The sequence below is a fragment of the Salminus brasiliensis genome, chromosome 22, assembly GCF_030463535.1.
Source record: "Salminus brasiliensis chromosome 22, fSalBra1.hap2, whole genome shotgun sequence".
Classification (NCBI taxonomy): Eukaryota; Metazoa; Chordata; class Actinopteri; order Characiformes; family Bryconidae; genus Salminus; species Salminus brasiliensis.
In genome coordinates, this window is record NC_132899.1 from 20,003,142 (window position 1) to 20,030,718 (window position 27,577).

The 27,577-nt window shown below is 39.8% G+C and overlaps 1 protein-coding gene across 1 annotated transcript in view; it reads right to left on the reverse strand.

The window, feature by feature from the left end:
• Window positions 1–918: 918 nt before the first annotated feature.
• shisa8b (shisa family member 8b) overlaps window positions 919–27,577 on the reverse strand; it is a 32,438-nt gene continuing 5,779 nt past the window's right edge. The window contains exons 2-4 of the mRNA XM_072668164.1: window positions 19,156–19,277; window positions 5,548–5,673; window positions 919–1,400 (exon numbers count right to left, since the gene is read on the reverse strand). Coding sequence (XP_072524265.1) covers window positions 919–1,400; window positions 5,548–5,673; window positions 19,156–19,277 — 730 coding nt within the window. The remainder of the gene's footprint in view (window positions 1,401–5,547; window positions 5,674–19,155; window positions 19,278–27,577) is intronic.

Consider the following 27,577-nt stretch of genomic DNA (forward strand, 5'->3'; position numbering starts at 1 on the left):
TGCTGCCTTTGCAGGTCAGCCGACACGCTCGAGGAAAGCGCCAGGTCCCCAGCTCCGCCATACCAGCTAAGAGACCAACATTACTTTAGAGTGATGATGGGACACTGTGCCATCTACCCATCCAGAGAGAGCATGGCCAATTGCGCTCCTCCGGACTCCAGCCAGAATATCTGTGTGAACTTCACCAGCTTAACCATAAGTGGGTCATGCAGAAAAATAATGACCCTAAGCACAAAGATAAGTCCACAAAAGAATGCTTAAAGCAGGAGCAATTAATCATTTAGGAATGGCCAAGTCCAAGTCTAGACCTTAACCCAATAGAAATGCTGCAGAAAGACCCAAAAAGAGCATGAGATAGTCCAAATTCAAACAACTAACAGGTTCACGAACTTTCTCGTGACACTATATGGTCCTGAAGAGTGGTCACTTACCCAGCTCCTGTAGCTCGACCTTCCAGCAGGTTTCACCTATAGCCCAAATCTACCACACATCACTAGTCTAATCAAGCATTTTTGATGGTAGCAATTACATGTTAGGGTTTAATTAAGGTTAAAGCTAAAGTCTGCAGGAAGGAGATCTCCCGGATCTCCACAGTTGGTTACCACTGGTCTAGAACATTCCAGCATCCAACAATCAGACACTGGTATGGAACACATTCAGTATTTGTGGTAAGTTGGTGCTACGTTGGGTCAGTGTGCTCTGGTCTTTAGGGACCTTTTCTGCGATGAATGCCCCCCATTGTGTGTAGCAAGTGCAGATATGGACCAAGTAAACATGGGCAGAAGAACCCTATGGAAAGCTAAGCGGCTGGGTTTGGCAGTTAACTGAAGCCAGAAATCTCAAAGAAAATGACTGCATATCCAGATCATGGGTGGGGGTGGGTGGTCTTTGAATGCAGTTTGGTCTCCCAAGTTTCTATCAGACAGTGACCTCTGTCTTGCTGTTGGTCTGGAAGGTCTTATGTTTGAGGGGGTACTGATACGATGAAGGTCCTCCATAGGTCACAGACTGTGAGAAAGGCTCAGGCAGTGTCTCTGTGCTGTACTGCCTCCTGCTGCTGTAGGTCTGCCTACGGCTGGAGTGAGCAGGGTGCGAGGTCTGCCGGAGTACATGCCTGGGCCCAGAGTCCCAGGCTTTGAAGGCTGATCCTGAGAGTAGGGGATGCGTGGTGGTCTTTGGGATCCGTGTCCGCTCCAGGTGGCTGCTAGGGATGGAAATGGAAAGTGGAGAGTGGATGTCGTGGGACATAAAGGCTTGATGCATGTAGGACTTGCCCTGATGCAAGTAAGACTTGTCTTTTGGGTGCATCGAGATAGGCTGGAAAGGTACAGGTGGGGTTTGGTACTGGGAGAAATCCATGAGCGGATAGCTCTTGTAGTAACCTCTGGCAGCAGTGTCCGCTACAAAAGGGGAAAGAGAGGTGTGTGTGTGAACAGCTGAGAAATGCAGATAATGGAAAATATCCTAAGTCACTTTGGAAATAACTTCTTTGAACCACTTAAACTCTGTGACTTCTATTGGTATTTATTAAAACAATAATATAGAAACCAGAGTAAACTACTTACAGGATTGAGGAATTCAACTCTGGAACCAGCGCCAGTTCCATGGAATTGAAGAGGTTAAATAGTATGTTTTTCATACATTTCTACTAGTACATTTATCATAAAATGATGAGCAAAAAGAGCAACTAATAATTATGTAAAAATACACAAAAACAATACAAATTAAATTTTAAGGCTTTATTTTGTAGCAATGTTATGCCTTTTATGCCCTTGTTATGACCTTTTTCAGAAGCAGGTACAACAAACAACTGATGCTGATCAACTACTGTGTGTTACCACTTATTAAATATGAAGAAATTAAGACGATGGTGTAAATGTTTAGGTTTCATTTAAAAGGTTTTTTTTTTAATTACGTTACACATTACAGCGAATTACAGCCCTTTTTACATAGCTTCTCCATTTTCACAGACTCAAAAGTAATTGGACAAACTAACAATTAGACAGATCAATCTAAAACCCATGGCCATTACTAAATGCTGAGTCTCCCCTTGCCTTTATTGCAGCATTCCTTAGTTGCCTTAGCTGTTCTGTCTTTATTAAGTGAAAAGCTTTGAATTTTGCAGCATTTGACTAAATCTAATCAGAAAGTTTAGCTCTAGACTCAATTTATTCTGCTACTTTTATCAGCAGTCATATCATCAATAAACATGTTCCACGCAGCAGCTATGTATGCCTTATGTGGCATTCACACCTTCATTGTAAATCCTCTGTGTGTACAGAGGCAACATTACAAAAACTGTGTCACTGTCCAAATTCTCACATACCTGACAGTGAATTGAGGTAGATCGTGAATGGTGAGTGTAGTGATCGGATATAAACAGAGGGGGCAGTGGTGTCATGTCAGATTAGCACGTTAGTGAAGGAGAGGAGACTTCAGGGCACTGAGGTCATATTACTCAGATATGACTTACTTCTCTTTGCTTTGAGAGTTTACCTGCAAGCTGTCTCAGCTTATTACATTCTCCAAGATTTACTAGTGTTGTTTAAAACAAACTTTATGCTGAGAGTTCGAGGATATTACAGTATAAATGTGTAAAGACAACTCGGACATGGAATTCATAATTGCCAGTGATACTCGTTTTGGTTATTAGAACGTTCACTAAAAGTACAAAAATGTGACATCCATGGCCATAGATCTTAAAAAAAGGGTTATGGTTTGACTGTAAATGGGCTGTAACTGGCATTTTTAAAAGGATTACTGCATGTCAGAGATGTTAGGGTGGGGACGCAATCATTGTGTTCTTTGCAATATAAACTGGTATTGGTGTATTGTGGCACTAAATAACAGAGGTGGGAAATAAGTACATAAGTACGGAGGTGGAATATGCAATATTTTGAAACTGTATGCATGCATTACTTTTGAAAATGTGAGATTTACTCAAATATCCCTGAAATTAAATTATTTCATTTACCAGATAAAAATAGCACACTTTTTACTCCTTACATTTTCATTTAGACGGTCAAAAGTATTTCTTAAAAAAACTGAAAGGACTTTGGTCAAGGCTGAGTGTTTTGGCTGCATACCTTAAGAGTTTTTTTGATACTTTTTCTCTGTACTTTTAAATAACTCAAATACAACACCCCCATTATATAACATTAGTCTCTTAAGCCCCCATATGTCAGTGCTGTTTTGCATTTTCTGCCTCCCTGTTACCAATTTTTTATAGTAACAACAGTGATATGTTCAGAATGATATTCTTTTTAGTATCCTTTGTATCCTAAAAGTTTCTAAATACCCCTTCTAATAACCCATTGTGGACACAGACATTCAAACTGTGCACTTTATTTTTTTTATAACCTCCATGGAAAGCATTGCCACCAGAACAGGACACTCTGGAGGAGTCATGGAGAAGACTTAGAGTGGCATTTGTGATCCAGAAGTAATCATCCTACACCTAGTACCCATCCTACAATTTTCTTGTAGCCAAATGCAGTCAGAGTCAAATGTCAAATGTTCCAACAAAGTCTTGTCAGAAGAGTAGAGGCCGTTACTCTAGCAAAGGAAAAACAAACATGCTATTGGTATGCTTCATTACAGAAGAACTGTGGGATTAGCAGAGGTTGTCTACAAACCTTTAGACTTACTATATAGTGTAAATCAAAACTCTGTCTGAAACTCTGGCAGTATGCTTTGTTTTCCGATTCCCTCTATTGTCAGTGCATTAAAACATGGAACTAAGCAGCTTAAATCACGGATGCAATAGCTTGTAGATCTGCAACTCTTTTGCTTTAAGTTTGTTTTCCCCTCATTTATTACATTTACTTTTCAAGCTACTAAGAGCACTTGACTGGATGGCAGCACAAAAAACCTCGAGGAGGCTCTAAAGGTTATTCTGCCACTGTGGATCATCATCATCATCAGTATTCTGCATGCTGGCTGTAGATTACACTGGTGTACAGCCAACAATAACACTGGGACATGCACTTTCTATATACACATGTCACTGTGTGATGGTCAATGTATGTGCGTGAGTATGTTTAGGCAGCATGTATGTCTGGATCACTGTGTTTTGGTTGCCACTGGCCTTGTTTTGTGTGACAGTTATTTAGGGCATTCTAATGCCCTTGTCCTACAGCTGTAGATAACATGCATCTCTCATCACGCTCCTCTTATTCCGTCAGTCAAAAGGACCCACATCACTGATCTGATGAGATTCCATCTTGTGTTTGTTAGATTGTTTATTTGTTTTCTTATATTGTTTGTTTTTGTTTCTCACTTTATTTAAATAAATAGAACGACACCTACATACATTAGGCAATTTATAACAACTCAAATAAGCCTATAAAAACATCTACACAGCATCAGCACCAGGCAGAACACTTTAAGTGACATCAGATCAATTGATAAAAGCATCCTTTATGACTACAGTCACTTACTGGGATGTTTGTGTAGGTGTAGATCAGTTGTCATGAAAGGCTCATGTATGTACATCCGAAATGCATTTATTTATTTAAACTTCCTGCTTTGTTCATCACAATTAATGGTTTTATCATTGTTTTTTTATTGTTTTCTTTATATAATTTGTTTGTTAATATGGCCCATGAAAAAAAACAAATGCATATCCTTGAAATAAAGTTCAGAAATTTTGTTTTTCTTTTACTAATTCTTACTATCATCCCACAATCCCCTGAGCAGGAGCGCTGCCTCATCATTACTGTGCTGATCAGTTATTTATCTCAGTGTTACTGAGCTCTACTAAAGCCTGAGTAGACTGATAAATCACTGTGCTGATCAGTTATATAGCTCAGTGTTACTGAGCTCTACTAAAGCCTGAGTAGACTGATAAATCACTGTGCTGATCAGTTATTTATCTCAGTGTTACTGAGCTCTACTAAAGCCTGAGTAGACTGATAAATCACTGTGCTGATCAGTTATATAGCTCAGTGTTACTGAGCTCTACTAAAGCCTGAGTAGACTGATAAATCACTGTGATCAGATTTTGATTCCCAAAATTTTAATTCTACTACATTCCAAGCCTGGTCGGCATCATGTAGCCTTAGCATCATTGTATTGGTTGGTATTGGCCATGAGGCATGAGTGTACCTCTGATTGCCGTTTTAAACAGACTTCTAAACACTCCAGTATGTAAACATGCATGTGTGTCACTATTGGCTTGTCTAATGGGCAGCTAGCCAGCGGCTAATTAGATCCCAACATTGGATCGCTGTAAAGCAGGGCAACCGTATGCCCCTGAAAAAAAATGGTCCACTTCACCAAAGGGCTTCCCTAGTTCTGTCAATCAAACACAAGAAGACACAAAAATAGTCCATTTGATTTAAACCTTAAAGGAATTGCTGCTCTTTGTGAAAGCTGAAAGGAACGATTGGAATGGAAATGAGTAAGTGATGAAAGATTAGCGTAGAGGTTTTTGAGTTCATCGTGACTCGAAAATGGTTTCGACTTGTATAAACAGGCTGATTTTTTTTTCGCATTCTCACGACTGACATTTTATCTTCATTAGGGTTGGTGTGCGAGTTCTCTTACCCACAGCCTTCAGTGAGGTGTACTTGTTAAGTGCGAGGCCTGGCAGGCTGCTGTTGCTTTGAGGATGAGGCAGCCCGACTGTGGGGCTGAACGATGAGAAGGTGGTATTGTTCAGGTGATACTGCTCTGAAACGAGAGAAGGGAGGAACAAGGGAGAGCACAGACGTTAAACAAGACCAGATAACAGCAGGCTTTTGGTGCTGATATGGTTAGAGCTGAAGAGACAATACTGGTGACAAGATAACACTTCAGAAAGTTTCAAAAGATGATTAAGGTGCTTTTTTTAAATCCTACAAATAGAATGACTGTCATAAATGAACATTTATTTAATTAATTAGTTAATTTATTTATTTAAATGTTGAGGGTTTTCCTACTTTGCGGTCTATATTGATAAAGTATTCCTTAGAAAAGTAGTACCTAATCTACACTATATGCCCCATGTTAGCAGAAAGGACAAGGAACTGATCACTTATGCACCGGAGTCAGCAAGAGGATAAAGAGTCCCATCTCAGAAGGTTAGTGGAAATAAACAAACATAGTGTACTGGGTAACATCGCTACTCTCTTGTGACAGACTGAGGCTTAATTCCCTGCCGTCCATAGGCAAGACTCCTACACTACAATCATCTATATATAAAAAAGGGCCAGTTACTTACACGGTTTATGGGTAATAATTTATGTTTTTTGTGAGACAGCAACAATATACACAAACCCGTGTGTGTGTTTGTGTGTGTATGCTTATTAGAGCAGCAGAGCAGATGAAAATAGATGGCTTTTTGTGGCATCTTTACAAGGTGACAGCCTAAAATGGCTCGAACTCCGAGGTAGGGCCAATTTTGACACCTTTTGCTGGTTTCAGGCATAATGGTGCTGTGACAGAGTGTCCCATTTTGTTCTGCTTGCCCACCTAGTCTCGCCACGCCAAATATTGACCACAGAAAGGTGGCCCGGGGCACTCTGAGAGCCCTGCCCTAGTCTGTATGGCCTACTTCCGCACTTGGGTGACAGCAAGGAGAGGGCACTGATGCAATTAGTGGATATTGGATGTTGTTTTCTTTCCTGTTTGTTCCACTGCCCATTAGTTGCGTCTCATTAAATGCGGCACGGTGTGTTGAGCGCCGAGAGATGCACGCAGCTCCTCTTTTAGCCTGATCCTGTGTTGTGTATACAGAGAGTTACACTGTCATTTCCTGTTAGAGGCAAAAAGCAGCTTGTTTAATGCTCTAAATGTTCATTAAAAGTCAGGAGCACATCCTTCGGTGCAGGAGTTCAAACCAGAATTAGGAGAAACAGCATTACTGTCACAACATTACTGTGGCACGAGGGCCATGAGTGGAAGTCTCTGCAGAGTTCAAAGCAAAGTCAGCTTAAATTATAGGCTTGTCAGATCCAGGTCACAAGATCAACAAGTTTCTGTGTGTTCTGTACGCCATCACGTCATGACAAACCATGTCTCAGAATGCTAAAATGTGCTCCAACCACTCATGTTAACATGCATATTAATAAAATGCATAAAAAGTAATGGAGCAAGGAATTTTGCAGCAGTGCTGTTCGTCCATTCATCATAACTTCACAAAATGTAAAGGCAGATGGTTTTACCCAATGTAAGACATGACAAGGTTCTGAAATATATAATCCCAATAAGTGAAATAACATTTAGACAAGCCTGTGAAATACTGGGAAAATACTGGAAGTCTGGTCAGATGAGACCAAAATTTAACTCTTCGGATGCCACAAAAGTTTGGTGGTTAAAAGACAACACCACAAAATTAAGTTTGGAGGTGAGAACATCATGGTGTGGGGCTGTTTTTCAGCATACGGTACTGGCACATTTATATAACTGAAGGAAGGAAAAATTGACAAACGTATCGAAACATTCTTGATAAAAAAACTGCTGCCATCTAACAGGATGCTGAAGCGAGGGTGGACATTTCAGCAAGACAATGATCCCAAACACACAGCCAAGGAAACTCTCAACCGGTTTCAGAGAAAGAAAATAAAGCTGCTCAAATGGCCCAGCCAATCACCTGACCTGAATCCAATTGAAAATCTATGAAATGGACTAAAGCTCAGACATTATAGAAGAAGCTAATTGAACCTTCAGGATTTGAAGTGCATGCGCCTAGTTTCACCATACAGGAGGGGTCTTGAAGCGGTCACTACCAACACAGGCTTTTGTACAAAGTATTAAATAAATTTCAGTAAACGTGTTCAGTTCTTTTTCCTTGCGTCATTTCTCGTTATTACACAATTTAATTTATAGTATGGTTTGATTTCTTTGCATGTGTGGATTAAATGGGTTGTTGGATATCTGGTGAGATCTGGATTTCTTGTCAATAGCACTTTTATATAATTTATATATTTACTTAGGAAATTGGTGAGGTGTTACCTGCTGTAGGGAAGTTATAGGAAAATTAATTTTCCTATTTTTTTCCCTCCTATACAAGATGGTTTAGTGTAGTATGTAAACACTAGTTCAAATGTTGGGAATCCATATGTTCAGTGTGTATAGAAAGCAAGCAGTCAAAAGTGTAATAATAGTATAAATTTTGTGATGTCCTAAAAATCAAAATATTTATATATGACCACCTGTTTAGTTAACAGTTTAACCCCAACCATTGACGATGAATACAGCTGGGACTGCCATTTTCAGTGAAGCCCAATACATATAGTATGATCAGAACAGAGGTCATTTACATAGATGGGCCCTTTAAAGGATTTCAGACCAGAAAGCATGCACAGCAGTTGGAACTTTGTATAAAAGGCCACATCAGCAGTGTCTGTGACTAGGTGTGACTAACTATCGTTAAATGAAAGAATCTCATCACCGGGTCTTTTTCTACACTGCCTGAGGCTCTTGGGACACAGCTGTCGCACAAATCTATGGCTGTGCTCAATATCAATGCTAACACTAGTGACCGTTTACCATCTCCTTTTCATGCCAGCCCTCTCCACAGAGTGAAGCAGCATTTAATAATGAGCGGATGCTAATGAGGGGCTGTCAGGCCAAAGCATCTCTCAGGGGCCGAGCTGCATTCAGTCCCAGAAACTGCAATCATAGCACACTGTACATCAAATTAAATGTGTGATTTTAGTGCATTAGAGAGAGCGAAATGACCTCTGCACGTGGTACCGTCCTCATTAAGTATGACTGACTAGACCTTTAAAATGGAAACCCTCTTGAGATGGTATAAGAGGGTAATAATAGCTTTTGATGCATTATATCATCCTTATAATTCAGTTTGTAGTGCAGACTGTACCAATGTGAAAATTGATACTTACTGTAATATTGGTACTGATTAAATTCAATGTCAATTATGATTCAGGCATAGTTCAGGAAAAACAACATTTACATTTTTGGTATCTGACATTTGCATCTTTTATATACTGGAGACAAGACTAATGCAGCTAAAATTGATCTAATCTAAGCTTAATGTCAATTAGCATCGCACAAATTGATAACCTCAAATAGTGTTATCCCAGCTAGCAGACAGCGCTGGAGGAACATTCAGCAATGTTTTCAAATATTCCATAATAATGGCTTTACACAACATTCCCAGTTAGACAAACGTGAACGTTATGAAAACTTTCCCAAAACAAAAAATACAACAAATAAAATAGTAGTATTAGTATTAAGAGTATAATCAAAATATTGCTAAGACTGATACATAATCACACTGAAATATTTAATCAATGTGTCAAACAGTTAGTAATTTTTAAGAATATTTTAGAATAGAATATTTTCTGAATTTACACGGAAGATAAAGTTGAAATGATGAACTTGCATTACTTTTATATCAAGCAATATGTCAATGTCAAGCAAATATGAAAAGTCAATATTTAACTGTAAGAATAAACAAATAAACAAATAATATTAATTAAAAAGCAGACTGATTAAACATTCCAAGAACCAGAAGGCACAATGTTCAGAACGTTCTACCAACCAAACATTTCTAGCCAGGATGACAAACTGCTCTTAAGAGTTGGGCATTATGGCAAAAATATAGAACTTTACAAAAAAACATTAATATTTCTTTTTCTGATCTGTTGGAACAAAGAAAAAATTACAAAACATTAACCACCAACAATGACGCCCTCATTTTAATGCAGGTGGTCAGTGTTCTAGTACTGACTGTAGCCTCTGTATACTCAGACCAGAAGACAAAGCTAAATAACATCATAATACTGAACCCTACTGCCAAGAAAAATACAGATTAATAGATATTTAAAACATTTTCCTCAACTGAATAACAAACAATTGTCCCCTCTGCCCCCCGATCAGCCACAACATTAAAGACATTGACAGGTGAATTGAATAGCATTGATTATCTTGATACAACAGCACTGGTCAAAGGGTGATAAATATATTTTAGATAGCAAATGACGAGTCAGTTGTTGTTGAAGGTGAAAAACGGTCATGCATAAGAATCAGAACCACTTCGACAAGAGCCAAAGTGTAATGGCTGACTGATGACTGGATCATAGCAGCTCCAAAAAGGCATGTCTTGTGGGGTGCAGTGGTTAGTACCAACTAAACTTTGTCCAAGAAAGGACAACCAGTTAACCAGGGAAAGAGTCAAGGGCGTCCAATTCTCAAAGCAGGGTCTTCACTACTTTAAAAGATCTTAAAACTTCTGCATCTCTCTTACAAACATGGCCTTTTACGGAACAGTAAAAATAATGCATGGGACAAAGGCAGTGTGTTGCTCTGGGCAAAGTCCTGCTGAGAAATCTTTGTTCCTGGCATTCCTGTAGAGGTTACCTTGACCCATATCGCCAACCTAAACATTGCTGCAGACCACCTCCCCACCTCCTCATAGCAATAGTATTTTCCAATGACAGGGACATCTTTCAGCATGATAATGTTCCTGCCACATTACAAAAACTGTTCAAGGTGCTAACCTGGCTTCCACAGATCTCAAGCGCATCAAACATCTGTGGGATCGCAGATCCATGAAGGCCCCACCTCGCAACTTGCAGGACTTACAGGATATGCTGCCATGTCCTTGTGCTAAACACTACAGGACACCTCAAGAGGTTTTTTTGAGTCTGTGCCTTGACGGCCCAGAGCTGTTTTGACGGCATAAGGAGGACCTACACCCTATTAGTCAGGTGGTTATAATGTTACGGCAGATCTATGTATTTTCAGTAAGAAGGCTCTGTGTGGGGGAATGTTTTGTAAGTCAATTATAAAAGGGTGCTTCTTTCTGCAGTCTATAGGATGAGGTTGTATTGTGCACTAATTGGCCACCAGATGTCCCTGTAGTGTGATAATTCATTTTACAAAACAGAATCTTTTTTTATAAATTACTGGAATTATTTTACATTAATGAGTTCACTTGCTTACATTTCACAAAAGGCAAGTTTATACATTAACCCTTTATGGGTTCTATCCCTAGTTTCCCCAGTATTCATCTACTGTCATGGGTCCTCCTTTTAGTTGTGTTTCTGATGGTTTTATCAGTCCTGCAGTCCAGACTACACTATATCCACACATCTCACCGACATCCTGCCTCTTTCCTTCTCTCTTGTGAATGTTTATAGGACTCTACACTGCTCTACCAAAACATTGTACTGCATTTCATTCATTTGACCTCATTTGAAACCCTTCAGAAACTGGTGTTCTCTGTAATGCTGATGAAACTTGCTGTTTTAATCCCAAGGACTGGCATCCCTGGCCAAGATGCTTTTCAGCAAGGCAGCTACAGTGCATCACAAAAGTGAGTACACCCCTCACATTTCTGCAGATATTTAAGTATATCTTTTCGTGGGACAACACTGACAAAATGACACTTTTGACACAATGAAAAGTAGTCTGTGTGCAGCTTATATAACAGTGTAAATTTATTCTTCCCTCAAAATAACTCAATATACAGCCATTAATGTCTAATGTCATTTTGTCAGTGTTGTCCCATGAAAAGATATACTTAAATATTGGCAGAAATGTGAGGGGTGTACTCACTTTTGTGATGCACTGTAACCACCAATTTGTTAAGAGGGATCACTAATGTGAGTGTGTGTTCACTGCCACGGATGCACTGCTGTGCAATGGTGGCACAGTGTATTCAATCTTAGATGTAGTTCTGGTTTACATGTTCTATAAATATTTATAACATCAGTGTGTATGCACCATGGTTTAGTTATGGTTCAAATCCCAGTTCATACTACGTGCTATCAGCAACCGAAGCACAAGAGAGCACAATTGTCATGAGTAGACATCACTGCAGTGTGGCGCTGGGCGTCTACTAGCCGATGCATCAGAACTGGGTACCCGGCGCTTTCCTCACAGCGCATTGGTTGCCTGATAATATTGCATCAGCAGCAGTTCGAAAAAAGGGTCAGCCCTCACCCTCCCAGTGTCGGGGTGCACCACATGCAACGTGTGGGTCAGTATTTAAGTATACTCATATTTTGTAAAGCTCCCATCAGATAGCCTATCAGCATCAGCTCTAATTCCCATAATGGTGCATCCCTGATTATGTCAACAACACACAACGATATGATCAAGCTTTATCCAAGCAGCAAAGTGCATCTGCATTTACAAACCTTTAAGCATTTGTTAAACAGGCCTACAGTGAGACAGGCTTGCTAGTCTGGGTTATATAGCATGTGTTAAAATCATGCTCACAAATACAGTTAAAAAGTAGCAAGAAAGAATGGCTCAATATAACCCGTTCCCTTCAAGTCTGTATACCTGAGAATGTCTGAATTATGATTACTACCCAACCTTTTACAGTTTCTCTGCAATTCTTTCAGCTCTGACAGCAACTCTGGAGCACAGGCCTACAGTTACTGCATGTAAGGCAGCATGAGAATAATCCTAAATAAATAGGAGTTTTTTTTGCCTGTATGAGCTTGAAGGTAAGCACTCTGCCAGTCTTGTTTTAGGATGTGAATGTAAATTGAGGGTGACATTGAGTGTGTGCAGTAGAGATGCACTAATATGGGACAGAGGGACAAGCTGTATGTTTTGTGTATTGCTACTCACATCCTCAGCACAATGCCACCACGACTGACCACTGTGCATGGTCATAGCCCTGGAGCTTTCAGACCAGTGCGATGTGTGTGTGCGAGCGCATGTGCGCATGTGTGTGTGTATAATGGCAATCTTTGTTGCCTGAGAGGTAGGCATGTGAGTGAAAGTGTACTGTGGAGCCTGAAATGGGGAGATGGGGCACGTGTATGTGTTTATATATGACAATGCCATGCCATGTGTGGAAACAAGGCCTGAACTTAAACGCTTACCTTACATGCTGCACCTAATGAGGGGCTAATGGTGTTTATGCTTGGTGTGAGTTTGTCTGTGTGTAAACCACCTATGTTACATACTGGAAGTCCTAATGGTTGGAAGCTTTAGGCTTCAGAAACTTTGCCGCTAGCCAGTGCACGCTAATTTAAGCCAATGGAGTGCTAGTGTTCACCAACCGGAGTAACAGCCTTGTACTAGTATTTCTGACACTTGATGCAGCAGTAGGCATTTATATTAACTCAGTCCAATTTAAATATCATAATGGTATGACTATATTTTGAGGCATCCTACACAAAAAGGGTTCTATACAGTACCGACAAGGGTTCTTTGAGTGGTAACAATATTAAAACCCTTCCATTAAGTGTCATCTGCACCAGTTTTTCCTTGTATATGAAACTCCTTTATTCATTCAAATGGTTCGAGTTGCCATGGTTCTATACGTAACCACTGTCTTAAATAAAGCACCTTTGAAGACCCCTACTTCTAAATGTGGATGTGGTTTAATCAAGGGACTAATGCTGGCAGATTTTGGCATATTTAGGATTCATTTTTCCATTTTGCATTGTCCCTGATATATAAATGATAAATGCAGTACTGTGCAAATGTCTCAGAATATCTGAGAAAATGAGATGTGAAGCTGTCAATCAGGTCAGAAAGTGTTTATTTAATAATAAATACACATGAATAATAAATTGTCTTTTGATGTGTATAAATGTGTTTGTCTAACCTATTCCAAAGCGCTCCTTAAGGAAGGCCAGTAGCTGCAGTTCCAATTTTGTACCTTGTTTATCTAATCAGCCCTTCGTTAAAGTAAATCAGGCAAGAGCTGAAACTGGAGTTTATGGAGAAGATCAGCATCCAAACAGCACCATGTTAATTGCATTTGTTTAATTGTAAGGTTATACAGTGTTTTTAGAGGAACATTGCTCATTACAATACAAAACGGAATGGCTTTCTATGGCTGTGTAGGGTCCTTGAACCAGGTTCACACATGGTGGTCCAAACATTCACCATGCTTGCTCTATTAATAGCAGACTGTAGTGAATTAATTGCTGAATAGCACAGACATTTCTTGTTTATTCCACTGACAAATAAATGAAACACAATTAATGCATTTTGGAACCAAACTCCTTGACAATTAATAATTCCAAACTTTTGAACAATAGTAAATGAGAGATATGGCAGAGGACATCGATCCATACTGGAAGTAAGTGTCACTATACTTAATATACGTACTTTAGAGAAACACACAGTTTATTCGTGTCTTTGGGGAACCAGGCCGAGACAGTGATTGAAGGAGAAGAGGACGGGAGGAAATGGAACAGGAGCCCAGAAAAGAACAGAGCTAAAGAAAAAGAGTACGGAGGGATGAAAGAACATGCTACCTGAGAGGAATAGGCAATTCCAAGCTCAGCGGACGAGCAGGAAGAGGGCTCATGAAACGGAAAGATGAAATGATTATCACGAGAACATTTTTTTTCTAAAAACCTTTGGTTAGAGACAGAAGGTCAATTTAAACAGAGATGTTCTGCCCTCTACTCACATCCTTCGGTCCCACAGAAACCACTGATCCCAGCTGAGACTCCACACAGCACCGGAGAACTTTCATCTACGCATCTTCTCACTTCGTGTTACAAACAGATCCTAACCCGCAAGAGTGTGAAGAACATATGCTATTCTGGACGTCTTGCTGGAAATTCACTGGAGCGGAGAGTTACCAGTCACGGGTTTAAATGCACCTTAGAAAGAATTACTTATTTTGTGGTAGGACATTAAGCCACATTTTTGGATTTGCTACCACAAAACATATAATGGCCATAGATTCATAAAATCTTCTTGGCCAATGTCTAAGATGTTATATTTATTGTGCACTTGCATGAGAAATGTGAATTTGGCTTACAGTTCTAGACAATTAAAAAGATCAAGCGTTATATCGACAGACTTTATAACTAGAGACAAACCAACTAGTAAGCAACCTGTTTGATTCGACCCTTGGTGACTGTGGCCAAAATAATTGAACTGTAGCATTCAAACAATGTGAAAAAGCTTCTATTTTACTAGCAGCTAGTACTGGGCAGTACGGTGGTTTATTTGGTATACAATTTTAAATTCGTCCTGTGGTCTGATGTCAAACACTTAGCACTAATGTGTTGCTAGCGATAGCAGGCTAGCACACATGCACTCACTTCCCTAGGACCCCCAGACTGTTCTCTTTCTGTCTTTCTCCCCACACACCTACTCACACAGATACCTGGACGGGGGTGCCAAACACCTTTTTTTGAAACACTTCAAAAACTAAAGGCTTTCTGGGGTAAAACTGGACTTAAACACTTTGGGCCTGTTCACACTTGGCATGAAAATGCATTTTGTATCTGGATAGAATCTGAATCTACTTTGACCGGACTGAGTTACGCAGCCCGTGGTTGATTCTTAGCCAGGGGTTCGTGTTTAATTGGCGAGTTGATCCTGCAGCATGGTTTAATAAATGTGTGTTGCATTTTTGTTATGAGTTTAAGGGACACTGGACATTGAGGCATGGACATTTAGTGAGTTACCATCATGGTGTATGGTGTACGGCCACTCCGCACCAGGCGGTAAATGAACGTTGTTTTTTTGGACTAAGTCTGGTTGGCCCATCATGGACTGTAATTAGCCCAAAAACAGACGTTAAGAAGTGGATGTCTTTTTCAGATCACATATAACCCTAATAGAGCCATGACAGTAATTTGATGAAAATGCCATGTACAAACCCAAATTAATCTTTCTGAATATAATCGCTGCTGTTCAAAATTTTTATATATTGACGTCTTGGAAAAGAAAGAGGAGTGTGAAATAATTGCTTTTGGCAACCGAAATTCTCATTAAAACATCATACAGCACGTGTGATCAGGTATGTGTACATCAAGTAGACTTGATGGTGGCTCAGATAATCATACTGTAAAACCGTAAAAAATTGTTTAACATTGGAGTTTAAAAGCATGGCGTGCTAATGTGAGAAAGGGCTAAACGCTGAAGCTAAAGCTTTGCTAAATATAATGTCAGCTCCACTTTCCAGTAAAATGAAAACACACAAATTTTCATTACTGGGTCATGTCTCTATAGATGGCCAGTCATTACACAGCCTGTGGGCCCTTACCCACAGGCGTAAATCCCTGTCTTTGCATATGAAGCAGTGTGGCAGGCTGCTGTTCACAGTGTCTTGCCTCTTTAACCCCATGAAGATCAAAGTCTCTGTGCAGAGGTGTCAGGCTTTTTGAACCCTAGAGTTACACATCACCTTCCCGGAGCAAGCGCTCTAAAAACCCCCATGACAATGGCCGCGCCGCTCCCTAATCTGCACACCATTACTGGGGCAAACCGGGGAGTATACAGAAGATGTGTACAGTCACACACATAAAACCCCTCAGTGAGCCAAACTTAAATCCGCACCATAGAGAGGGGAGGAAAGTATGCCTCTTTAAGCTGCTCGCAGACTCTGAATATCACCACAAATCCCACATCAACTGCTGGTCTGAAGCCTTCCACGCCTTAACCGTGCACAAATCCAGCAAATGCCAGTTCGTGCAGATGAGTCGACCTTGACTGCACATACAAACGAAGTAGGGGTGTTCTTTTCTGGGTTAAGAGGAGGAAAATTAGGTAATACTGAAATAGTAAGAAAAACGCAAGAGAGAAGGAATGTACGCATGGGCAAAGCTTGTAGATTTGGCACGAACTTTATTTGCATGTGCAACTGGGACCAATCAGCATAGTGATGAGGATTCTCTCCTCATACCGCAGTTATTAGTCGGAGAACATGTTTATTTCTTCTTCGTCTACCTCCTCCTCCTCCTCCTCCTCCTCCTCCTCAATTTCAATCTATTTATTTTTCTTACAATCTAACAAGAGCATCTGGACAAACTGGGTCATGCTGAATGATACAATTGATCTGCACCTCCATTACACTTTACATAAGCAGAGTTACACACATACACACACACACACAAACATGCTGTCAAATCAACAGTCCAGATAAAAAACTGTAAAAAGCCAGTTTGGCCAGGCTGCCATTGGCTGAAATAGAATAAAATCAACAGCATTTCAGGCCCATAATATAAGCTCTTTTTTTGTGGCATAAAAGTACCTCTATTAGCTTTTATGTACCTCATGTACATGGCTTGTGACAAACAGTGTGAAAAAATAAAAAAGCTGGACAAGGCTGGCAGTCAGCATGGTAGTGATGCTAATTCTGCGCTAGTGATTAGACCACAATGGTAGCAATGCTGGGTGAGGTCGGCGGCAGGCATGGTAGCAAGACTAACGCTGCGATAGCAAGGGCAGAGCGGTAGAGATGCTAAAGGCGTGATAGTGATGCGATGCTGGGATGAGGCCGACAACTGCCACACTTTTAATGCAGCTATTGCTCTGAACTTTGACACACAATAATGCCACAGTGTCTCTTCATACCACTTACTTTTATTTTTATGGCATTTGTGCCACACCAACCACTTCCCTTTACTATAATGTCAAGCAAGAACACACAACCTCACCTTACCTAAGATTACAGCTCCTGTAGGCAGCACATATATCTGTTAGCTTTGCGACAAATGTAGTCCTTAGACAGTCAGTACGAGGAAATGTCTTTTCTAGGCAAACAAAAGGCAGGCCTTGCGCATGCACATTTTAACAAGGTTCATCAGTCAGTCACTCACTCTAGAACGAATCTGACCTTAACTAAAAAACAATTGGAGAACCCATATTTAGGGTGTAGGCTATATTTACTTCTGCTTGAGCCATTATTAAACGAATACAACTAATACAACTTGCTCGATCCACCTCTGCTCATTGCACATAGAAGTGTTCTCACGTAGATGTTAACAGGCCAAGCATTTCCTCCCTCTCCTAGCTCTGAGCAGGAGACTAGATTATAAGTGTATTATCTCTCCAGCTGGTCCCAGCTGGTTCCTCGAATTATAATTCTTGTGAAGGTTGCGTACAAGAGATAACGGGGAACAAGCATATACGCATGCAGAATGCTAGGGAACTTGACCACTTTCTAACACTGCACACACACACAAACTATCCTTGAAAGATCCACGTGACCTGCAGCCCACTGAACACACATACAACTAAACACAGTCAAGGTTACTCAGGAACGGGTCACTTTCACATGGCTTGGAGGCATAGTCACACGGGCAAACATACATGCATGCACAGAAGAAGGAAAGCATCTCTCTGTGACAGGTGATGCACAGAGAGAGTCACAGCTCCCTTCAGTGTTTAATGGCACTGTTGATGCTTTATACATGCCCAGGCTGGAATTAGCTTCTCTGTCAGCTTATAATGCACAAATACTTTCTCTTACTCGCTAGGTATAGTAATTACGCTACAGGCCAACTTAGAGGAACAGTAGTATGGTTAAGACACAAAAAAGAGATCTAATTTTGTCATTTGGTTAACTGGGGTACATTTTGCTACATTTTATCTCCTAAAATAAACCTACTTATATATTGAAAAGAATTCCATTTTAATTTCTACTATTAGTAATGATTGGTTTAGACACAATTTACAAATAAATTTGTAATTAAAATTACCTCCATCCCAAACATTATTGACAGTCTTCACCATCTGATGTGTATATTCAACTATTACATGGAATAATTACATGGTCTAATTTTCATTATTTTGTGCATACAATTGACATCTATTAGCATAATGTCAATTGCATAGAATAGCCATTTTCTGTATAATACGTCATTTTAGTAGCTAAAATATAGATTTGATATCTGTCCTGATTATCTGTGTTACCTGATTTAAACCTGCAAACAGTTATAAAGAAAAATGCATGACCTTAGTTGTTGGTCAAATATTTTACTGCGATAGAGTTACTTAAAAAAAAAAAGAACAAAAAAAGAAATATATATATATAAGCATTCTGGGTCAAAACACATATATAACTTCAGCATGACTTGTACAGAATCTCTCCTCAACAAGGTGTTTTCGTCTGCAGAACTAAAAGCTCACTGGATGATTTTTCTTTATTGCACCATTCTGAGCAAACTTTATAGACCGATTTTGCTGAAAATCCCAGGTGATCACCAGTTCTAGACATACCTAAACGCTCAAAATCACAATTACACTGTTGGCTAATTAAATAATTGCCTGAATGAGAAGGTATAGATGTACTTTGTGCCTGTGCATTCTAGAAGTGCCTGGAAAACCCTGTAGCTCTAATCAATAAAACGTTAAGAAACCTGTCATGTTAGAAATCACTCACAGTCAACAATCACTGCTCACTTCCATACTTTTGGTGTTCATTGTATGTTAGGACACAGTGTCACATCTTTGAATGGGAGAAGGTGTAGTTTTCATCCATCTTACCACTGCGACTCCTTAGCATCCTAGCAGAGATACCATTGGCTCCAGTAGGGGAAATGCTGCTGACCGTTCCATCCACAGGACTCATCTCTCCACCTGGCTGCTTCAGCAGCTCCTGCAGAGTCCTGCAGAGCACAGAATTCTATCAGAATATTGTCTGTAGACCAAAATTAAGATACACACTCTTTGGACTTTTTATGTAGTTGATCAGATTCTTGTTGAACATTTGTTCATGGTGACATCTGTGACAGTAATCGCGAAGTCAGGCCAAGCTTGACATCGAACAACCTCTTATATTATCATAAAATATCATATGCGCATAGGTCACACACACACACACACACACACACACACACACACACTATTTTATAGCCACTAAAAAGGGATTGAAGTTGTATCATTTTTAAACATGAAATTATCTTGCAGTGAGCGCTTGAGTTCAATCTGTAAGCCAAGCTCTTTCAAGCAGAGTAACCTCCTACAAGTCAGGCTTGTAAATCTAGGATAGCTACTCTTCTCTCGGGCAATGTTTTGTCCTGTTTGTGTACTATTTCCTGCAGCCTGCTCAAGCATCCCCTGGTGAGCCCCCAGACCTGTCCGACATGTCCTCTGGCCCACATAAGGCCGTGATGAGATGTAATGTGTTTGTGGAACATAAGCGTGCTGCCCTTGGTCAGAGACTGCCAGCAGCAGTAGGCCACTGAGGCTCAAAATAAGGACAACACCACATCAGAGAGGCATGAGAGTACGAATATGTGCAACACTGATGTCACCTAAGTGGTGGAGGGGGTTTAAAAAAAAAAGAGGGGACAAGAGAGGGGAAAACATGGTAGAGGAGGGAAGTAGAGAGGGACAGTAATTTGTTAGGATAAGGTCAGCCAGTATGTTGCTCTCGTGAGCGGTCTCAGACAGGCCATCACACTCATGTTTAATCCTTCTGTCATAGACAGTAAAGCTAATCCAAAACTCACACATAATGGCAAACATCATCTGTTTGTTGCATATCTCACTGGGGAGCTCAGTCCAACGGCTCCCTGGGCAGGGCTTTCCTCAACAGCTGCGCTCTCATCTTGTCTGAATAACATGAGTACATAGAATGCACAGTTACATACGTTTCCTCCTCTAAACGCAGCTGATTAAACAATTGCCCCACAGGCAGGTTTACTCTTATTATGCACTTAAGAACCTAAGAATTACTCAGTTTGCATTGTGGTCCATTCATTTACTAAACAATAAGGTTTAACATGTGATACTCTTGCGATTTTAATTAAAGCATTACAACATATTACCTGTACAGTGAATAATACAACATGGAACTGCACTTTCCTATTGTATTAAATCTCTTAGAGTTGTGATAACTATATCTTAAGACTTATGCAAATTAACTGGATTGTACTTCAGTTCTAGGACAGCGGGGTGAATGCCTGGTTGTTCCTGGTCCATTAAAGAGGTTGATATTAGCAAATTGATTTTTTGCTCAATTTGCAAATAGTCTTGACTTGCATAGTCCTAATACTGCATAATATGATTGCTGTTAGTTTGGTAACTGTATTGACCAGACATCACTAGCATTACTTAGCAGGTGCATGTTCAAGTAATGATGGCGAGGAATTCTTGTCCATGAGATTAGTTACATGCGTTAAAGCAGAAAAAAAAAACATCAAACAAGGAAGGATGTCCTAACGATCACTGGGATCTCTTCTGGAGTTGTCTAAGGTGTAGAGCACTTTGAGCAGCAGTAATTTCATCCTGTGTAGAGGGTTGCATTTATATTTATAGTGGTTGACTGATGTTCTTATCATGAGAGTCTTGCCCAAGGACTCAAAGGCCCTGTCCACATGTTCAAAATGTATCCACATAAGCACATTATTTTCAGAACAGGTTTTTGTGTAGAGATTTCATGAAACAGGAATGAAACACCAGACTCTGAGGTGTTATCGCCCCTGCTGCAGAGATATTCTCAGAAACAGAGACAGAGAAAAACCTTTATTTAAACTTTTACTTTCAAAAATATCTGGACATGAGTGGACAGGGCCTTATGGGTGTAGCATGGTTTGTTTGCCCAGCCAAAGAATTGAACCCTAATCTGCCACAAGGAGGGTGGCATTGTTACCTACTATGAAATACACAAACTGTCAATAAAGGCCTTGTCCACACACCGGACATTTGAAAAAAATAGATTTTCCTCCCTTCATTTTTGGAAAATATTTGCATCCACACAGAGACAAAAACACTTAGCATAAGCTTGCTAGCCCTGTATGAGCCCTGTATAAGTACCCTTGAATGAGACATTAAAATACAGAATGAAGGAGGAAGAAAACCCAGATGTTAGCTCCCAATTTCCAGACGAGTCCCTATGCAGTGTACTAGGCAAGACACAAAATTACGGATTCTAAATCTGTGATAGAACAATATTTACGTGTTGAAATTGGAATTCTAGAGCTGTCTGTGTGTAGACCCTGAAGTTTCATGACTTATGCTCACTATATAGGTTAAAAAAAAAAAAAAAAAGACATTTTAAAAAACATCCAGATATGTGAGGATGGGGCCGAAGAAGGGCTCCAGCAAGACTGTCCCAGAATGTAACGGATGTGCAGTGATTATTTTTAGCTTGCTATGGTCTGATTCACAAATCATTGAGTCCAGCCTTATTAGGGGCCCCAATAGGCCCACTCCCTTCACTCAGACTTAAGCTGACTCAGTTCTGTCTCCAGCCACCATGCTGCGTCATACACACACACACACTCACTGACTGTGGGGGTGGCATGAGTTTATGCATCCAGGCATTGCAGAAGGAATCAAAGGAAAGTTTCCTGTCTTCCTAGCTTCAACAAAAAAGAAGAAAGAGGTTCAGGTTTGTGGGAGTCAATTGGATAATTGAGTGCCGCTGCTTGCTGATCAACAAAAAGCTCGGATCAATGACCATGGCTATGCAGCATGGAGATCCTCTTTAGGGAAGCCTGCACATTTCCTTCCTCTGCATTTGGAAGCTGAGTGTTGACGACTTCTCTCCTTTCCCTTGATCAATAAATCATAAATGCTGTCGCAATGCTTACTAAGCACATCACACCGCTCCTGCCAGCTAAATTAGGCACATATATCTAAAACATATGAGTCTAGGACCTCAACTCTAGTGAAGATAGTGCTACTACTGGAAACACACTTTAGGGCCTTTCAATGGATTGTTCTTTAAAGAACCCTCAAAGTGAACCTTGAACATCTACATTAAACAAAGATTCTTTAAACCTTTAAAAGGTACCCCAAATTCCCCCCCACCCATTGGTTCTAAAAGCAGCATTATGCGATAATTGGCATTTCTTACTCTTGGGCTCCAAGAAGTGGAATTGGCACTTTGAGCTGCCACTGAAGGACGCATTTCAGATAAGTTGAGACAGCATTGTTTTTGAAAGTTAAAGAAACATGTGAACTGACACATGTAGTAGAGGTCTCGAGAGTGTTGTACTGCCCGTTTCCCCAAAAGTTTCATAGTGCAGTTTTTGTCACGTCGAGTCGGGAGTAGCAAGAATAGTGGTGCTACTCTCCCCATTACAGGAGAGTGGAACATCAAAATAATTCTAAAAGCTGTTTTAAAGGCAACAGTACTCTAATTGGTCTTCTGAGACCCCCTGGAGATTCACATTTTTGCACTATAGCAAAGTTTAAGTTAAGTTGAAGAAAAAAAAAAGTTTAATAAACCATTGTTTAAGGACAGCAAACATTGTTCTTCCATGGCATCAGCCATGCTATGGCACCATTCCAAGGACACTATTTTTAAGAATACAATTTCTTACTCAACTTTAAGTTTAAAGAAATTGCACATATTGTTCACATCCTCACATCCCAGCCAAGAACCACCTAGGAACCTTTATTTTTAAGTGCTTCTGTTTTTAAGGGTTAGAGGGCCATAAAGTTTTATGAGAGCAAGGGATGAGACAGAAAGAGAAACAGAGGTCATGGCATTGCTTAGTCCTTCCTAAGATCCTTTAAAGCCCAGCTGCCAAGTAGCAGCCTGGAGGAGAGCTGTGCTGGCTGGGGAAACTGAAGCTGTCTGAATTGGGGCTGTCTGAGTAATATATTAAAAACAAGCTTGTGATCCTCACTGTATTTGTACAGTTATTTAGATTCAGATTTCCATATAATATGGATAGTGAGGTCAGGTACTGAAGTTGGAGGATTAGTTCTGGATCACAACGCCACTGCAACTCATCTCAGAAGTACTGAACGGAGCTCCATCACAACATACACATTTCTGCTGATCTAAGTCTTCACTAAGTCTTTAATGTGAAGATCTGTCTGGATACATAGTATTTTGTGCCTCTCTGGGGGGTGATTCCAACTCATGTCTTTTTTTTCTCCTCTTTTACCCTAAACTATGCAGATAATGTTTTCTGACTCACAAATATGGAGTGCCGTAGGCCTCCCTCACTTTTGCTGATATGGATACTAAAGTTGCTAAAATTGCTGCAGCCTCTTTTTTTGGTCAAAAACTGTGTTCTGCAAAGAAACCAGTGTTCACAATTGATGCAAGTTAGCACTGCGGAAAGTACAAACTAAATTATGTGGTGCAGCTCTCATAATTAACATGGTTCTGTCCATGAATTTAGCAGCACACATTTAGAATAGCAGTCTTTCTAATCCGTCTGTCTTTCCTGCATCGTACAAATAAAGGTACCTAAAATGTTCCTTGGTGTAAAGCACTTTCCTTTTCCTCAAAACTCAAAAGCAGTGGTTCTCAAAGAGGTTTTCATGGACTCTCAGATTTTAAGAACCCTCACATATCATTTGGTATTAAACCCTTTGGACCATGCACCATTTCTTTATGCAGCCATATAAAAAAAGCTAGGACACCCCATGAAATCCTTTGTCTTTTTCAATGCATTTAAACATATGAACATTTAATCTTCTACATTTAAACTCTCTGGAGCCAATTCCCCACATCAGACAGTGCCTTCAGCTTAAGATGTTTTGGGAGAAGACTGTAAGAAAGGGAAGAATTTGAAGGTGTTTTGGGCTGGTGGTTCAGGTGGCTTCTGCTTTGTGGCAGCAAGCCAGTTCCCCTTGGATATGTGGAGCCAGGAATGAGAGATGACCAGGTTAAAAGGGAGGGGACAGGTTGGTGGAGGGCTACAGAGACATGTTGTAAAAACATGGACAAGGTAGAGATTAATTTTATAGGACTTTAGATTGGGAGGAGAAGCTTTAGCCATGTTCATCTTCCTGAAATTGTACATTTTATAACTCACTAAAACTAAACATGTAAATCTGAACAAACATCTTTTTGTCAAAAACATAGAGTCAAGTCACTTGTAAAACATAATTGATAGAAAAGCAGTTTTCTTGTTGAAGGGGGCTAGTGAGATCCAAAAGGCTCTCTGAGGCCTTCAGAAAAAGTATCTCCATCTCAGGATTGTTTAAATGAAGATCAAGCGTCCACATGTTTAAAGATCTTAAAAAGATAATGGGGTTCATGGGGTGTCCTAAGGTTTTTACATGACTATTTTTCAAAGCTTTTTCAAACATGGATTGTTAAGGGAAGCAAAAGTGTTTCTTCTGTGGCATTCCTTAAAGAACCCTTTGTGGCACCTTCTTAAAGGATTACTGCACGTAGCAGTTTCTTTTTTCTCTGTAGGAACACATTCACCAACATTTCAAAAGTAAATGGGTAAATGCATATTTGGTGAGAACAACTGAAGCTTAATGAAGATTCATGTTTGCAAATGATCTGCTTGTTTCACAGTTGAACATAATAGGTTGTAATTGCACAGCACTGAACAGTGGCAACAATTAGTAGTCGCATTCATCTTTATTCTATAATTATACCCTCAGTCATTCGGGGAGAGTAATAAAATGACAGCACAGTCGGTCTAGCGAAAGCCCGTAGCAGCAGTCTTGTCATTTTTCTAGCATCCTGTAAAATGGCACCCTCTCAGACTCTGGATGGTGTGATTTCATCGGCAATTACTTTCAGCCCTCCGTATCGTGTGCAATTACAGAAAGATCAGTCGCCCTTCTCTTGGTTCCGAATGGAAATAAATTATTCTCTTCATGTCCCATTCGGAGATAGCTTATTAGTCATGCTCATCCTGAGCCTTCATTATAAACCTCCAGCCCAAAGTCCAGTCACTTACTCTACATATCATCTTAATTAATCACTTTTCACGACACTGTTTATGCTGCATCTTACTTTCTCGTACGTCCAAGCCTCCACATTGCTTAATGAAGTACTTCTGAGTGGTTCATCATGGATCAAATTGATGCGGTTCAAAAGCAGCTCCGTCATGTGAAAGCAATGGGCCAAGAGACATGAAATGAGAGCTGATCTGAAGAGATTTAATGAGAACAAATGAGTGACGTATTAGCATACTAACATGGCTTTTTGAACCCTCATCTATTCAATCACAAATTATTCATATCTGAATTAGCTTCTCCACAGTAGAACAATCAGCATGTCATATCAGTCTTTTTATGTCCATCTGGCCATCTTTACCTCTCATTTTGACAGTCTACCACAGTCAATACCATTTTGTAGTTTAGTGGGTAACAGCACGGACTTCCCTATGCCACTAGGATTTCTGATTTGCCCAAACAAAACAGTTCCAAACCAATAAGAGTCATTGAGCACTACTCCCAACTACTCCTACCTGTGTAAAATAATCCATTAATTCAAAATGTGATTCACTCTGGATAAGAGCATCAGTTAAATGGTAAAAATGTAAAAGTCTGAACATGATCCCACATAGAAACATCCAAATAGGCTGATTATTCCAGTGGTTAGAGGTTTTGCCTTTACTCACTACACACAACATCGACGGTCTACATTTTTATTCCATTTTATCTATTGTCCTTGCACTATTGTACCATGTTGTCACCGATCGGGGACACCGAGCCCAACAGTGTTTTGTTGTACTGTACAAGCCTGTATTAGTACAGTGACAATACAGTTGAACTGAATTTTCACTGGTCTCAAAAACATTCAATGACCATCAAATATGCAAGGTCAGCTTTAAATCCAATTATCTTAAAACTAACAACATAGGGTTGATGTACCATAACTCTGGGTGATTGCCGTGATTTTCCACAATATTCTTCCTCTATTCACAGATTTGTCACTAAAGCCCTGAATACACTCTAAAATGTTTAAAGTCAGGTTCTAAAGATTTGGGTTCATCCCACTGATCTTTTGGCTGAAAATTTGGAGATCAGACTGTAATTGACTTGATATTACTCACTACATTAAAATACTTGTTTGTCTACCAACTACAAAGAATTCTAAGTTAATAACATAAGTGAAATGCAGAGCTGCTAGAACAAAGGGGTAGGAACACTTTACAATATACCGTGGCAATACCTCTCCACTTCTTGACTGAGGCTGGACTATCTCCACTCTGCCTAATCGTGCAGACCATTGACCTATAGGTACAGACAGACAATTAAAATCTGCCTTTTATTTGGCGAGAGAGGACTTTTCCCAAAAGGTGAAACCTGTGTACTAAATGACCTTTTCAGTATTTCTCTTGCTACCATGCTAAGCTAAGACGTGATGTTCTGCAGAGCTAGCAAAGTTAGCTATTTGAATGGAGCCCAGTGGAAACTCTGCCTGAGTAGCTGAATGAAACTGTTTTCAATCTGTTTACCTTGATTTATCAATGTGGACCTGCTAATTACTTCTGCCAATATGGCAAAATTGGCTGACAATATTGGTACATTATATAAAGTTAGTAATTAATTTTGCCACAAATACATTTTTATTAAACAATTTCCCAGCTGTTTTGGTTCTTTAGATCAGACCTGAATTTCTCAAAACTATTCATCATAGACGAATCATAAAAAGACATTTCTCATTCATTTTGAACTAATAGCAAATGCATTGGCTTAATCATACAAATGCTTTTGTATAATTGTCTTGTTTTCTACATTATAAATCAATTTTGTCAAGTTGATCAAAATGTATTAAACAATACCCTGCTGAATTGTCATTCACCCAAAACATTTAGGTGTTATTTCATTCCTTAAGTCATTACATTCAGAATTGCTAAAACAGCAATCAAAACCTGTGAAGTCGATCTTATATGACCAATGACTTCCACTGATGAAGGGGAGCTTATGATCAACATATGATCAATCTGTTCTCTATAAATACCTTAGAGGTGCATCTCCAGAATGTTCAAGTGGCAAGCAAATACAGACAGAGTACACAGTGTTTAAATTTCTGACAAGAAAATTAGGCCTGGTCTTGTATTTTCTATATAGCAATGAAATGGTGAGTCAACAAATTACAGTACAAACTGTGAATCCTACCTAATCTTCTGTAATCAATCCACAGTAATGTGCAGTTGCGTGCTGGTGAAATTAATATATGTTATACAGTAATCAATGCCATCAAAACTCTAGCCCTTAGAAAATACTTGCCATTTTGGGCCAAGCC